The sequence below is a fragment of the Nicotiana tomentosiformis genome, chromosome 7, assembly GCF_000390325.3.
Source record: "Nicotiana tomentosiformis chromosome 7, ASM39032v3, whole genome shotgun sequence".
Taxonomy (NCBI): Eukaryota; Viridiplantae; Streptophyta; class Magnoliopsida; order Solanales; family Solanaceae; genus Nicotiana; species Nicotiana tomentosiformis.
Window position 1 is genome coordinate 128362525 of NC_090818.1, and position 16789 is coordinate 128379313.

A 16789-nucleotide genomic window follows, 5' to 3' on the forward strand; every position below is an offset into this window, starting at 1 on the left:
GCAAGCACTCACTCGATCATCAAGCCTACGGGCTACCTTGACCATTAAGCCTACGGGCTACTTTTGTTTTGCGCTCGAGCAAGTACTCACTCGACCATTAAGCCTACGGGCTACTTCGACCATTATGCCTACGGGCTACATTGCATCGAGTTCTAATCATTCACTCGACTGTTAAGCCAACGAGCTACTTTTATTTAGAGTTCGAGCAAGCACTCACTCGACCATTAAGCCTACGGGCTACTTCGACCATTATGCCTACGGGCTACATTGCATCTAGTTCGAATCATTCACTCGACTGCTAAGCCTACGAGCTACTTTTATTTCAAGTTCGAGCAAGCACTCACTCGACCATTAAGCCTACGGGCTACATTGCATCGAGTTCGAATCATTCACTCGACTGCTAAGCCTACAAGCTACTTTTATTTCGAGTTCGAGCAAGCACTCACTCGACCATTGAGCCTACGGGCTACTTCGACCATTATGCCTATGGGCTACATTGCATCGAGTTCGATTCATTCACTCGACTGCTAATCCTACGAGCTACTTTTATTTTGAGTTCGAGCAAGCACTCACTCGACCACTAAGCCTACGGGCTACTTCGACCATTACGCCTACAAGCTACATTATTTCGAGCAAAACTACTCATTTCTTCGAATTAAAACGAACACTTGACTATTTAAGTTGAAGGATGTTCGAGCCCGATAAAGCAAAGGGGACTACCCACAAGGCCTGAAGGCAATAGAGATTTAAATTCAAGCTATCTATTTAATTTGAAAGGCTATTTTTCTTCAAAAAGAAGAAAGATTTATATTTACAAATATGTTGTACAGAGGCGGCTACTCTTCCAAAAGGAAGTTCTTTATACAAAAATTGATAGCGGTATTAAAAGAACGCAGTGATCGACCTAAGGCCCTAAATATCAATCTTTATCGGAGGTTGTATTCTCGGCATCGTCCTCGTCTTCAGACTCCCCCGAGAAATCAGAGTCTTTCTCAGGAAAGGCCAACCTCCGAGCTCGGCCCCAACATCGAAGCCCTGAGCTCTGACCTCCTCGAGAGCCTCTCTCCGAGCCTGCCACTTTGCATGTTCGACCATGCTCGCAGCTTTGTCTTGGTTAACCTCGACATCGATCCTGAACTGAGCCATTTTGGCATCGGCTCTTTTGTTGGCCTCGATCACTTCATATATGACCATTTCGAGTTCTTTGGCTAAATCTGATTTATCTAAAGTGGCCAAATCCAACCGATGCTGAAGCTCTTTCATCTTTTCAATCATCCCCAAAGCATTTTCTTTCTCATATCAAAGTTGGGCATCGGACAGCTCCAACTGAGCTTCGACGACTTCCTTTTTCGAGGCAATGTTATCCATATGGGTATTAAATTCCTCTGCCTCGGCGAGTAACGCATCTACCTGTGAGTTAAATCGCCCAATCTGCTCGATCCTTTGCCGAACCTGCAGAATCAGATCGTTAGTGGTTATCTCTTTTTCATCTTCACTATCATGGAACATTCGGAATACCTGCTCAGCCATCTCCTCATGCTCTTCCCGAGCCGTTGTCAAATTTGCTCAAAGTTTTTCACTAAGAAGCTTGTACGAGTCACTCTTCTCAATGAGGCTCCGAAACACGGCATCATGCTCCTCCCTCATTCGAAGAAAGGCCTCGTGATGCAACACCGAAGCCTGCAAACAAAAGGAGAAACGTTAGAATTACCTGCAACTCTATGTAGAAGAAGCGGCAAAAAAGCCATCAAAGTTACTCGATCCAAAGCATGTTGGGCCTCGTTGAAGAGACAGGCGGGCCCCACCGCATTCATCACTGATTGATATTCTTCGATCATCAAGGATCGAAGGTAACTGGAAATCCCCACAGGGGAATAAAAAATTCGGGTATCCGCAGGTACGGAGAGCAATATCTTCCGCCTTCGATCGGGATCGATACTCGGGGCCAGAAATCGGTCCACCAGTTTATGAATCGATGAAGGCTCAGTAGAACCCGACCACGACGCTTTTCTGGGTACCGGCATTCCACCAAAACCAGTAACCTCCTCCGAGGCACCTGACTCGAGCCCCTCCAGAAAACCATGAATATCGGTCGACTCCTGAATATCCTCATAGGACCGATCCTCCAACATGACGGCCTCTCGAATCATGGCATCCGAAATTTGAGGGGATCTGCCAATGTCAACTATCCTGAATTCATCCCTTGAAATATCTTCTACTGCCTGAGAAGATCCACCCTCGATATCCCTTTCAATCATCTTAGCTCGAGAAGGGATAATCTCGGCTTTTTCTTGTTCTGGGATTATGGCCAAGGTTCCTTGATTTTCTTCCACCAAATTGGAAGACTGTTGAATCATAACATTAGCCCGTACGCATGCTAAATTCTCCTCTCCTTCTTCGGGCTCGGCCTTCGAATGGCGGACCGCATCCGAAGACATAACACCAGAGCCCCCCTTCGGCTTTCGAGATCTCTTAGCCGGTTTCTTCTTTTCCGAGCTCGGGGAGCCCGATACGTCTTTTCTCTTCCTTTCTTTCACCTGCTTCAGGACAGGAACTTCTTCGCCACCAGATGACGGCCTCATGACTACATCTTTCCCAAGTCCTATAAAAGGAAAGCAAGAGATTTACCATATAAACCGATGAAAAGACAAGTCGACAAAAAGATTTACCATGACTGCTGGCCTCCTATCGACCCTTTGATAATTCGACCCAAGCACGCTCGGAGTACGGTTTCTGCAACACCAGGCTTTCGACCTATTGTCTAAGATCCGGGATCGGTTCCGGCATTTGAGCTACGGTTGCGATAATGAAAAAATGATCAACAAAATAGAAAGCAATCACAAAATCAAAACGGATAAAGAGAAACGTTTACTCACGGCTCATATTCCATTTCTCGGGAAATGGCAAGTCATCGGCAGGGATCAGATCCGAGGTTCTAATTCGAACAAAAAAGCCCATCCAACCCCGATCCCGGGTCTCGTCTATGCTCGAGAATGGCGCTTTGGTTGCTCGGCGAGCAAGCTTGATCAGCCCTCCTCGATAAAGTCAGAGATTGTAAAGACGCATAAGATGATCGAGGGTGAAGATACGCCCCTTGACCTTGCTTGAGAAAAATCGAAGAAGAATCACTCTCCTCCAAAAGGAAGGGTGGATTTGGCCGAGGGTCACATCGTTCCTCTTACAAAAGGCAACGATGACAAGATCTAGGGGTCCCAACGTGAAAGGATAAGTATAAACGCTTAAGAACCCTTCGACGTAGGTAGTAATCGATTCATCGGGCGATGGGATTACTAAGAGTTTATTATCCCAGTTGCATTCTTGTATGACTTTATCGAGAACTTTTTCGGTGATTTAACATTGGTACCTTGACATCGGCTCACACCGACCCGGTTTTGGAGAAGGCTTTTCAATTTTAAAATCGCCTATGGTCGAACATCCAACCGGAACGAATTCCTCAGGGCGGGGCTCTTCCACATCCTCGCCACCAGCAGGTCGAGATGAAGAATCGGTCTCTTTTTGCGGAACAGTTTTAGACATTTTTGCCATTTAAAATTTCGTAAACAAAGAACGGAAGTATTTGGAGTTCTAAGGAAGAGTTTGTACTAAAACTCACAGGTTTACAGGCAGAAAACTCAGAAAAGACGAAAAGAAACTTGAAAATTTTGGAAGATTGAAGACGTAAAAATGATGAACGGTGGAAGGAAAGGCTATTTATAGATTGAAGCAATGACGGTTCAATATCAGAGGTGGTCGACCACCATCTGACACATTAAATGCCTCGGTAAAACCGAACCGATGGGACAGATATCACATACGTCATGGTCGGGATCGATGAAAACGTCAGTATATATCTGATCGAGCTGTTGGAAAATCATATCGTTTCTCGTCACATCATTTTCCAAGAAACGAGGGGACTATCTGTGTACGGTCAAAACGAGTTGAGTCAGTCGTACGGACTGGTCGAGACAATAATATTTCGATCAAAGGATACCTGCATGACAAGCTCGGTCAAGGTCCAAAGTAAGGGCGGCAAGCTTCAAGCTCTAAGACTGATCGATGACAAGCTTGATATCATTATCGAGCTCATATCCAAATCAAACTATGAGGTAAAGCGGGGATTATCAAAGATGCATAGACCGACCAACACTCACCCCGAATACCGAGAGCCCAAGTCAGAATTAAACTCGGACCAAGGCCGAGGGCTCGATCCAGTACCGAGCTCGAGCCAGTATCGAGCTCGCAGACTAGGGCCGTTGCAACCGCACTATGGGAGAGAATCTTGGCGTAAATCGAGGAAAAGACAATATATCATGGGTTCTCCACTACGTATTTTTTATTGTACTTGTTTTACTTTACATTATTCATTCTTTCTGCTCGCTATTCTCATTCTCATATTCAAGAATACACCTATTTCTATTTCTCTATTCGATTTATATCAAATTGTATCGCGTATCCTTAGAACTATACACAAATCTAACGTTATCCGATTTTTCCGGTAAACATAGTTATTTTCTTTTGTCATGTTTGATTAATTCATAGATCAAAAGATAACTTCTTTTGTGTCTCATCATTATATGATATTTATCAAATAAGTTTAAGAGACCTCTTAATATAGTTTGACTTTAATCCACCAACATCGAGTCGAGTTTTGTACTAGTAAGTTAAACTTTGTCGACTCGTGCTACTTGAATAATATATTTACGACTACGTGTTTTTAACTTCTCTATCTTTTTCTTTTCAAACTCTCTCCATTTTATAATGGAAGGAAAGGAGTCTGTTGCTGCTGTTTTCGAGAGTCAAACGTATTACCTTCAAACTACGAGATCTTGGGACTTTTTGGACGCCCCAACCAATAGCATATTTGATGCTACTGCTATTCAAGGAGACTATGATGTAATTGTTGGTGATATTGATTCTGGTATGCATTTATATATGTCATGTTTGTTCTGCTTAATTTATCTAAATTCAAGTGTCGATCATTTTAAAGAACTATGTCATAACATAATTATTTAACTTTTAATAGGAATTTGGCCCAAGGCACCTAGTTTTAGCGCGGAAGGACTTGGACCTAGGCCTTGCAAGTGGGCCGGCCCAGGCCTGGGACCGGCCCAGGATCGCGGGCCAGACGGGCCAAACGGCTAAACGGGCCAGGACCGTTTGGTTCGGTTTTAGCGGGCCTGGTCCGGTCTCGTGGGCCGGTCCTATGATTGGGCCCGCCAGGCCCGGGACCGTTTGGCCCGTCAGGGACCGGACCGGGACCGGCCCGGTCCCTTAGCGGGCCTAGCGGGCCCAACGGTTTTTTTTTTTTTTTTTTAAAACGTTGGACTGTCAAAAATAGCCGTTGGCTATTTATGAAATAGCCATTTAACCCCTCAACTTTGTTTTAATCCCAAACTTTTTATAATTACACTTTTTCCCTATTTTCAACTATAAATACCCCATCATTCTTTCATTTTTTCTTACAAAATCATCAATCTATCACAATCTCTCTCTAATTTACTTCTACTATTGCTTACTTTATTGTTACAATTTATGAAACAATTGTGAAGTTGGTGAATTGAAGTCTTCAACGATAATCAATTTCCAACAAGTTGTTCGTCAATTCGGTAAACTCGTTCCAACTCTTAAGTTTTAATATTATAATTTTTTTTATTTTTTTTATTTTGCTTGATTAATTAAGATGGCTTATTCCTTAAAAAATATGTTTAGTAAAAATAAGAGAAAATCGAAGAGTGGTGAATCTAGTAGCCAATATGTTCCTCATCCACTTTCCCCGGCTCCCCGACCCAAACATGTTACCCGTCCTACATCTCCTATTCTTGATAGCGATAATAGTTTATTACAATTTATCGAGAGTCAATTTTTCCATAATATAACACCCGGTGAACAATTAAACCATGAATATATGAATGCTCTTTATGGTAATCCAACTATTGATGAAAATGATGATGAAGAAATAGATTTTGATGAAACGCAACCGGATGATGATACACCCACTAGTCCTGCTCCTGAAGTTAACCCAACTAATAATAATCTAGATGATCCCCCATCTGACCCTCCTATTAGTGCCCCTACTTTTTCTAGACAACCTCCTAAACGGGCAGAAACATCTCTTGTTTGGCAATTTTTTACTCAACTAAGAGAAAAAAATAGGGCTAAGTGTAAAACTTGTGGCAAAGAGTTAGTTTTTCAATATGTTATGTTGGAAGTCGGGGGGGACGGGAAGTTTGACTAGACACATATTGCTACACCCTCAAGATAAAGCTAGATATTTTCGTATGAAAGCTTTGGCTGAGGGGACAAGTGCACCTAGTCAGGCTGACCTTAGTACCGGGTCAAATCAATTTCAACCGGGAATTAACACTGTTACCGGTGGTATTTTATATTATGATCCAAAAAAAGATCGGGAAGAATTGGCAAAAATGGTCACTGTTATGTGCTTACCCTATAGTTTTCCTTCTAACCCCCACTTTGTGCATTATATTAGAAAAATTTATAATCCTACTTATAAAGGTTTTCCTCGCACAACCGTAAAGAGTGATATTTATAAATATAAACATGAATATGAATAATATTTGCGCTATTTATTTACTCATATAAATTGTCGTCTTGCTATTACAACTGATATTGGTAGAAGTGGTAATGACTGTGATTACCTTACTGTTACCAGTCATTGGATTGATGAGCATTGGATAATGCAAAAGCGCATTATTGCTTATAGAATAATTAATTCACGTCACACAGGGCAGTTTATTTCTAGCACGATTGCGGATATTTGTAGATATTTTTGCATTAGTGATAAAATAATATCAGTTTCAATGGATAATGCTACTAGTAACACAAATGTTGTAGCCTTGCTTACCACGATACTAAGTCCTGTATTTAGTAATATTTTTCATGTTAGATGTATTTGTCATATTTACCATTTAATTGTGGGTGATGGCATGCGAATTTTAAATGTTGAAATTGAAAAAGTTAAAATGGCTCTTAATTGGCTTTTTTATTCAAATCGTAGAAGTAGACTTAGAGAATATTTTAAAAGATGCGATGAATTTGGCCTAAGAGAAAGAAAGGTTCCTAAACCTTGTCCAACTAGATGGAATTACATGTATGAAAGTTTAGTTATTGCATATGAATATAGAAACCCCATAAACTCAACGTTTAATGCTCATGTAAGTGATGATGATGAGCACCTTACAAATGCGGATTGGGCTAATGTTAAAATGCTTGTAGATTTTTTAGAAAAATTCCATATTGCTACAAATGAATTTTCTGGGCAATATTATCCTACTATTTCTAACTGTTTAGGTTATATTGCAGAACTTGCAAATTTGTTTGATCATTTTTCAGATGGTGGGGAAATTTATCAACTTGCTATTGATTCCATGAGAAAAAAGTTTAAAAAATATTTTTTCCCTATTTCCCCTATTTATGGTATTGCTGCATTGTTAAATCCTACTATGAAATTAGGAGGTCCTCAATTTTGGTATGAAACTATTTATAATGGTTTAGCACTTGAAGATGAGGAGTTGTCTAAACTTCCGAACGCAATAGCCTCAATTAAAATAAATGTTCAAACTATTTATAATGCTTATCAAGTTGCATTAGATCATGCTAGACCAAATGTTCCAACTCCTTCTTCTTCTAGTTCTCAATCATCTAAAAGAACTGCGGGAGTAAGAGCACTTAGTGCTTGGGCAGGGTTCAGGGGTTCTCAAGGTTCTAGTACTAGTGATTTTTCACAACTAAATGAGCTTGAAGTTTATTTGTCACAGGGAATTGAGGAAGTGAATCCCGACGGCTCCTTTAATATTTTGGAATGGTGGAAGGACATCGAAAAATATTTTTCGATTCTTTCAAGGATGACCCTAGATATTTTAACTATTCAAGCTTCAACAGTGGCATCAGAGAGCGCTTTCAGTCAAGCAAGACTTCAACTCGGTGATTATAGAGCGTCTATGAGGGAGAGCTTGGAAAAATCAGTACTTTTCAGAGATTGGATCCGTTCGGAAAGAAGAAATTTTGGACTTGCTGAATCACAACCAGAGGTAGACGAAGCTTATGAAGAAATGCTAGCTGAACTTGCGGAGGATGATGCTTCGCCTGGAAGCGGTGATGAGCAAGCTTCATTTCCGCCACCACCAACGGAAATTCCTCCGGACCTTGAAGGATTTATGAAATTTGTAAGAGATACCATATAAATTAATATGTAACTTGTATTTTGGCACATCTTGATTAGTTTCTTTTTCTTCTCAATGGTGGTATTAGCACCTTGTTGTGCTCATTCCATAGGGGGGAGAAAGACTAAGAAAGATATTGCCATAATTTTTAATGCTGTAATAAAAATATAACGCATTGATTTGAATATCTCTTTACAATATTTTTGTTCTTTTATATCTTAAGCTATACATATAGTATATATATATATATATATAAGCTTATATTTATACTATACTATAGTCTATACTATATATACATCTCATAAGATATATAAACTATATTCGATATACTATATATACATCTTAAGATATACTATATATACATCTTAAGATATACTATATATACTATACTATATATACATCTTAAGATATACTATATATACATAGTATACTAGATATACTAGATATATATAGTAGATATACATGTATATATAGTATATCTTAAGATGTATATATAGTATATAAATCGAATATAGCTTATATATAGTGAGATGTATATATATATTATAGTATAGTATAGTATACATATAAGCTTATATTTATACTATACTATAGTCTATACTATATACACATCTCATAAGATATATAAACTATATTCGATATACTATATATACTATACTATATATACATCTTAAGATATACTATATATACATAGTATACTAGATATATATAGTAGATATACATGTATATATAGTATAGTATATATAGTATATCTTAAGATGTATACTATCGAATATGATTTATATACTATGTATATATAGTATAGTGTGTGTGTGTATATATATATATATATATATATATATATATATATATATATATATATATATATATAGTATATAAATCGAATATAGCTTATATATCTTAAGATGTATACATAGTATAGTATAGTATATATATATAAGCTTATATATATATGTATATCGAATATAGCTTATATATCTTAAGTTGTATATATAGTATATACTATACTATACTATACTATAATATATATACATCTTACTATATATATTATATATATCTTAAGATGTATACTATTGAATATGACTTATATACTATGTATATATAGTATAGTGTGTGTGTATATATATATATATCTTAAGATGTATATATAGTATATCTTAAGATGTATACTATAGAATATGACTTATATACTATGTATATATAGTATAGTATGTGTGTATATATATATATATATATATATATATATATATATATATATATATATATATATATATATATATATATATATATATATATATAAGATGTATATATAGTATACATCTCGAATATAGCTTATATATCTTAAGATGTATACTATTGAATATGACTTATATACTATGTATATATAGTATAGTGTGTGTGTATATATATATATATCTTAAGATGTATATATAGTATATCTTAAGATGTATACTATAGAATATGACTTATATACTATGTATATATAGTATAGTATGTGTGTGTGTATATATATATATAAGCTTATATTTATATATCGAATATAGCTTATATATATTAAGATGTATATATAGTATATAAATCGAATATAGCTTATATATCTTAAGATGTATATATAGTATAGTATAGTATAGTATATATATAAGCTTATATATATATGTATATATACTATAGTATATCGAATATACTATGTATATATAGTATAGTGTGTATATAACTATATATATATATATATATATCTTAAAATGTATATATATACTATAATATACTATATATATACTATAATATATATACATAGTTTATAAGTCATATTCGATAGTAATACATCTTACTATATATACTCTATATATATATATATAGCTTATATATCTTAAGATGTATATATATCTTAAGATCTACTATACTATACTATATATATATATAGTATATCTTAAGATGTATATATAGTATATTTTAAGATGTATACTATGTATATATAATATAGTATATATATATTTTAAGATGTATATATAGTATATAAATCGAATATAGCTTATTTATCTTTATTACTATTTTTTTCTCTAACTTCTATAAAAAAAAAATTAAAAATAGAAAGTTTCTGTTGGGCCCGTTTAGGCCCGTTTGGGCCCGGAACCGACCCACTTAATCCGGGCCCGTTAGTTCGTGGTCCCGATCCCGAGCCGGTTCCAGCAATAAGCCCGCGAAGCCCAGGACCGTTTAGGACCGGACCGCATAGGACCGGCCCACTTAGAACCGGGCCCGCAAAGCTCACTTAGGACCGGACCCGACCCACTTGCCACCCCTACTTGGACCTGTGCCATCACGATGGAGGGGTGGATGTTGGGATGACGATGTTCGATGCCCTCGGTAAGAAATTAATACTGTCTTTTTTTAATATTGTTTGTCTTTTAAGATTTTCGTGCACTATCTTATAAGTATTTAATAGCTTTAATAATATAAGATTATTTGTCTAAACTATCCCTTATCTCTTTTAAACATCTAACTTAATATTTATATACCAATTGGAGCAGTAAGTGTGAATTTCCACACCTTATGTTTCTAAAATGTCATGTTTTAAAATAAATTTAGTTTGCCAAAACGACTAATATTAAGACATGATGAAGTACCATTTTTAACGTGTCTTTAAAAAGTGAAAGATGTTTAATAATATAATATACATAGAGTGTGTGTATGTGTGTGTATGATTAGGGGCGAAGTTATGTGAGGTCAATTGAACACACTTTGTCGAAAAATTATATTGTGTATAGGGTAAAGTATTAGTACTTAATATTAATCAAACAATAGATTTTCAACACCCTTAATTATATAGCACACGAGCAAAGAGTGTTCAAAATATTGAATTTTATGGCTTCGCGAGTATATGTAATTCATGCTATATTTTAAACTACTTAAGAAGTTTAATCCTCATATTTTATACTACACCAAAAGGAACTTATATTCCTATTTCATTTGTGTATGCAGTAAAATTATTGGTGCCCGTTATTATTATCAAGGATTTGAGAAGGAGCAAGGCCACCCTATAAGTTCATTAAATCATCGATATTACATGTCTGCCCGTGATGATTTTGGTCACGGTACACACACGGCGTCTACCGCCGTGGGAGTACCGGTTTCGCTCGATAACGGCAGCGGCGACACAATGAGAGGCGGAGCTCCAAAAGCAAGATTAGCTATTTACAAAGCATGTTGGCTCAACCGGGTGCACTTGTTCTGATTTACTCAAAGCTTTCGACGACGCGATTTATGATGGTGTAGATGTCATATCAATTTCACTCGGTAATATTGTCACGGATGGTCATCCAACTTTTCTTCAGGACTGTAACGCCATCGCGGTATTGCACGCGTTCCAAAACGGCGTCGTGGTCTCATCTGCAGCTGCTAATTTCCACGAAACACGTACAGTTTCAAATGCTTCTCCTTGGACCATTACTGTTGCAGCTACCTCAACTGATAGAGAGTATGTATCTAAATCTTGATGGTAAGTCAATGACCCGCTCATTTCTTGAACTCGGCTCATTTTGACATAACTCATCTCAGTGTATTTAAAATTGGACTAATTTTTAGTTCAAATTGATCGATGAGTAACTTTGCCAGAATATCTTAAATTTTTTTTGTTTTATTTGATATGTTATAGATAACCATAACAAAACAAACATATTAATTAAAGCTTGTTTAGAGTTGGAGGGATTAGGCTATGCCAAATTTTACCCCTTTTTGACCCAACCCGTCTCAGCCCGCCGCCCACTTAAGCCATTTTGACCCGTCCAATATCAGCCAACCAACCCCCCCCAAAAAAAAAAAAAATTGACACCCATAGATGGGGCTATAAAATATATTTCCCCGTTTTCAATTAATGTGATGTAGTCTGCCTCAAAATGGAGTTTAAGAAAGACATTTTAAAACTTATGATGTAAATATACTGGTATAATATTTGTGTGCCTATAACACTTATAAGACTTTAGTCTTAAACCTATCATAATATTTGTGGGACATCTTCTGACTTTAATAGACAGATCAATGTTAACTTATGCCATAGGGAATGGAAATTAAATTTTTTTCTCCTTTCGATTTTTCTTTTCTTCATTTTGAATTATTTTTTTGTCGACTTGAATTTTAGGGTTTTGCACGCAATATTAATCAGATGACTGGTTATGCAAACCTTGTTGTTGCAAAAGATGCAGCAATTGGTAATGCCTATATTGACAGAGCAAGGTAATTAACTTTATTTTTTTGATATGTTAAATATTTACACCGAGAACACAGGTGAAAACAGTCCTTCTCCTGACCCTGCGGTGAACGCGAGATGCTTTGTGCACTGGGTTGCTCCTTTTTATGTTAAATATTTACACCGTGAACGTAACCCTTCTCCTAACTCTCTGTGAACACGGAATACTTCGTGCACCGAGCTGCTCCTTTTTATGTTAAATACTTACACTGCATGGTATTCTTTCTAATAACTAATTCTTTTTAATATTTTTTTCTAGCTCTTGCAATGATGCTGATTCATTGGATTATAATTTGATTTATGGTAAGATTGTGGTTTGCACAACAACGGATATTCATGATATTTGGGGCAGTTCAAAGTATGATAAAGCAGTAAATGTACGCAAAAAAGGGGGGAGTTGGTGTTATAGTTATTGATGGAGCTGGTACTAAGGAAATTGGTTTGTCTTATGATATTCCTTTGGCTACAATTACTCCCTCAGAAGGTGAAAAGCTTTTTGCATACATGAAATCATCAAAGTAAGTCATATAACACTAAAATCTTTCATTTTAATTTACATTATTCTTTGCTTTTTAAACATATATTAAAATCTTGAACACCCTTCGCCATGTAGCCACATAGGCTCAGAGGTGGACCTACCTTAGGGTAGGGAGTCACCAGTCCCCGGATAATTTTGGCAAAAATACGTGTATCTATATATATATATATATATATATCTTAAATAATATGTATATATTTTGATTCACCCTAAGATTCAAAGCTTAGGCAACTGTGTTGGCCGATTTGGGAGGGGGAAAGGGAGACAACTTGACTTTTAATGTGTTGTCTAAGTTTGATTCTCACTCCAGCATTTACTTAAATTTTATTCGATAGTAGTGTTCCTGCCATTTTCATATACAGGGTCCGCCTATGCATAGGCTCAAGGGTAATTAGTTGAACATCATGTATAGACATAGGTCAAATATTATTTTTTACGCATATATATTAAAATTCCGAGTGTTCCTTAAATATCCTTAGCGAAATTGCTGACTTCACCAATCATTTCAGAGTCGCTAAGAATTATCACATAACTAACTTATTAATGGTTTGAATTTATGATTTGTTTTTGAATGTATACACAGTCGACCTTTTGCTATCATTTTAAGAACATCAGTTCAACAGCCTACACAACATGAGCCTACTGTGGCATATTTCTCTTCAAGAGGACCTGGCAGTGCCCCTGGCATCATTAAGGTACTCTTTTTTCTTTTAAATATTCATTTATTTTTCTTAAAAAATATTTTATACCAGGGTCGGACCTAGTAGACCATATATTTGTATTAGAAAACTCATTATATACGTATAAATGTTTAATTGCGTACTTAGTTACTTAAACGAGCGATGGATTTGCTGGCAAGTTCAAAATTCATAAACTTCAAATTCTAGCTCAACTTCTGTTTGCGGAGGTGTATCTAGGTTAAGGGGTATGGATTCACGTGAACCAATATTATTCTCCCTAAACCATGTAAAACAATGTTATATTGCTTCAAAATTACTTAAATATAGATATATATGTGAAAATGCCACTCTAAACGATCTTGTTTTCTGCATGGAGTATAGATATATATGTGAAAATTACTAAAATTTCAAAAAGAATATAATTTTGAACCTGTAATTTTAAAAGTGTAGTGAGTTTATGGTAAAAGACTAAAGTTAAACCCGTGAAGTATAAATTCTAGATCCACTTCTTTATAACAATGCACCCATCCTTTTGAAATCCTGAATCCGCCTCTCTGTTTGTATTAACGTAAATCAAGTGCTGACACTAGTTTGGTTATAGCCTGATTTAGCAGCACCAGGAAGAAACATTTTAGCAGCTTGGCCTCCTTTTGAAAGGCGAGAGCAGACTCGATATTCTACGATATAATGTCAGGAACTTCAATGGCAACCCCTCATGTTACTGGTGTGGCTGCACTTCTAAAAGCTCTTTATCCTCATTGGAGTCCAGCTGAAATAAAATCTGCATTGATGACAACAGGTATGTATTCTTTACTAATGCTAAAAAACAAGCTCATAGGCGGCTCGAATTCAGATTAATCGGGCTCGTAAGTTTAGGATTCCTAAAAAAAAGTATTTGACAGACTAAACTTGATTTTTTGAGTTCAACCATCCGATATCGCTTTTGGCATGAGATGAGTTTTAATGGAGCAACACGGTCAATGAGGATTCATATGATCAATTCTAACTTGTTTGGGACTAACGCATAGTTATTAGGGAAATATACATCTCCAAAATAATAGCTGGCAAATGTATATTTTGATATATTTAATGTATAATATACATATAATATACGTATTTTATACATAATAAGTGTATTTTTTTAACATTTGGATAGCGGCTGTAATTATTTTTAGCTAATTGACCTAATGTGTTAAAGCCCTTGTTATTGTTGTTGTAACCATCCGAAATTCGAAGCTCACTGGCCGACTAATCTGAATTGACGCCATGTAGGCCCACTATGGGAGCAAAGCGCACCCTACCAAAAAGTTTTTCATCCCATAACTTAAATCCGAGACATTTTGTTAACGGTAGAGGGATCTCGACCATCCCATTGAACCCTTTTCATAATGCAATAACTTGTTTGTTATACTTAAACAATTACTTGAAATTCTTTTTCTTGATTTAGAAATTCTAAGGTTGGTGTCTCATATTTGATCTTAACAATATGGTTTGTTTTATGCAGCTTATAACTTGGACAATTCTAAGAAGCCAATACAAACAGATTCAGGGAATGTTATTGCAACACCACATTGGTTCAGGCTTGTTGAACCCAAATGCTGCACTAAATCCAGGCCTGGTTTATGATTTCGACATGGAAGATATAGTTTCCTATCTATGTTCTAGTGCTGTTGGAATCACTCAAAGAACTTTACAAGGTTTATTGGGATATCAAATTGAGTGCTCTAATAATAGTCAGCTTCCACATTACGATCTTAACTACCCCTCGATCGAAGTTTCAAATTTGAGAAATAAGACGATATCAGTTTATCGTACAGTCACTTATCGAGGAAAATATGGCGATCCTACTGATTTCCAAGTTGAGATAGAAGTGAAGCCGAGTACCCTAAGCTTTCAACGCGATGGAAGTAAAGCAACATTTCGAGTGGATATCACTCCTTTGCAACCATTAAACAAAGATGTTTTTGGAAGCTATACTTGGTTTAATAATGTTCATAGGGTTAGAAGTCCTGTTGCTGTACAAACTCAGAATACACACTTCTGAAAATTTATTTTTTAGCAGTTCAGGGTTAATAGGATTATAGTCTTGGTTCTTAGTATATACCATATCAAGAATGTAGTTTAGAATACTTTACACACTGTTTCTGATTAATTCCAACTTTGGATTCAGTTTCTCCTTTGTCTTTCATTGAGATCATCTTTGTCGAGCATTTTTCCTTCCCTTACCGGTTGCACTAGTATTATTCTCGTATGTTTTTATTCTTAGATCTCTATCACTACATGATATTTTTACTGCTTTAGTTTTCTATTATCTTGATGCTATTACTATTTTTTTCATGACTTCTTCACTACTATATAGGGGTGGCTAGTGGGCCGGTTAGGATCGGGACCGGCCCAGGACCGCAAGCCCACATGGGCGGTGGGCCTAAACGGTCCTAACCGGATAGGACCGGGACCGTGGGGTGGTGGGCCGGGTAGTGGGCCGGTCTCATAGGGGAGGCCCGCGAGACCGGGACCGTTTAGGACCGGGACCGGCTCAGAAGTGGGCCGGTTCAAGCGGTCCTAAACGGTCTTAAACGGGCCCAATGGATAATTTTTTTTTTAAAAAAAAATTGACCGTTTGGCCATTTAAAAACTAGCCGTTTGGTCTGCCAAAATAATCGTTGGCTATTTGCAAAATAGTCATCTAACCCCCCAAAATTTGTTTTAACCCCAATCTTTTTATAATTACACTTTTTTCCTATTTTCAACTATAAATACCTCCTCATTCTTTCATTTTTCTCACAAAATCATCAATCTCTCTCTAATATTCTTCTATAATTGCTTACTTAATTGTTACAATTTGTGCAAAATTGTGAAGTTGGTGAATTGAAGTCTTCAAGTCTTCAAGTCTTCAACGATAATTATTTTTCAACAAGATGTTCGTCAATTCGGTAAACTCGTTCCAACTCTTAAGTTTTAATATTATAGTTTTGTTTGTTTTATTTACTTTGCTTGATTAATTAAGATGGCTTATTCCCTAAAAAAATGTTTAGTAAAAATAAGAAAAAATCCAAGAGTGGTGAATCTAGTGGCCAATCTGTTCCTCCTCCACTTTCCCCGGCTCCCCGGCCGAAATCTGTTACCCGTCCTACACATGCTATTCTTG

At 36.4% G+C, this 16789-nt stretch overlaps 2 protein-coding genes across 3 annotated transcripts; both read left to right on the plus strand.

Moving 5' to 3' along the window:
• Window positions 1-11645: 11645 nt before the first annotated feature.
• Window positions 11646-15505, plus strand: LOC104103998 (CO(2)-response secreted protease-like). 2 transcript variants are annotated; one of them, XM_018773378.3, is made up of 6 exons: window positions 11646-11676; window positions 12316-12410; window positions 12683-12941; window positions 13545-13656; window positions 14243-14440; window positions 15146-15505. In XM_018773378.3, exons 3-5 carry the CDS (start codon window positions 12799-12801, stop codon window positions 14327-14329), a joined length of 342 nt encoding a protein of 113 aa, XP_018628894.1. In that variant the 5' UTR covers window positions 11646-11676; window positions 12316-12410; window positions 12683-12798; the 3' UTR covers window positions 14330-14440; window positions 15146-15505. The 2 variants fall into 2 exon arrangements, with proteins under 2 accessions (XP_018628894.1, XP_070035961.1); XM_070179860.1 differs by lacking the exon at window positions 11646-11676 and having other exon boundaries at window positions 12254-12410.
• On the plus strand, window positions 15275-15685 carry LOC138896358 (subtilisin-like serine-protease S). Its single transcript, XM_070181163.1, has one exon. The coding sequence runs from the start codon at window positions 15275-15277 to the stop codon at window positions 15683-15685; it is 411 nt and encodes a 136-aa protein (XP_070037264.1).
• Window positions 15686-16789: the final 1104 nt, after the last annotated feature.

Bases quoted from the DNA above. Each gene is read 5' to 3' on its own strand.
- LOC104103998 (XM_018773378.3), top strand. From the start codon at position 12,799: ATGTACGCAAAAAAGGGGGGAGTTGGTGTTATAGTTATTGATGGAGCT. The intron at 12,942-13,544 runs GTAAGTCATATA...ATGTATACACAG, and splicing joins GCATACATGAAATCATCAAA to TCGACCTTTTGCTATCATTT. The intron at 13,657-14,242 runs GTACTCTTTTTT...GTTTGGTTATAG, and splicing joins GTGCCCCTGGCATCATTAAG to CCTGATTTAGCAGCACCAGG.
- LOC138896358 (XM_070181163.1), top strand. From the start codon at position 15,275: ATGGAAGATATAGTTTCCTATCTATGTTCTAGTGCTGTTGGAATCACT.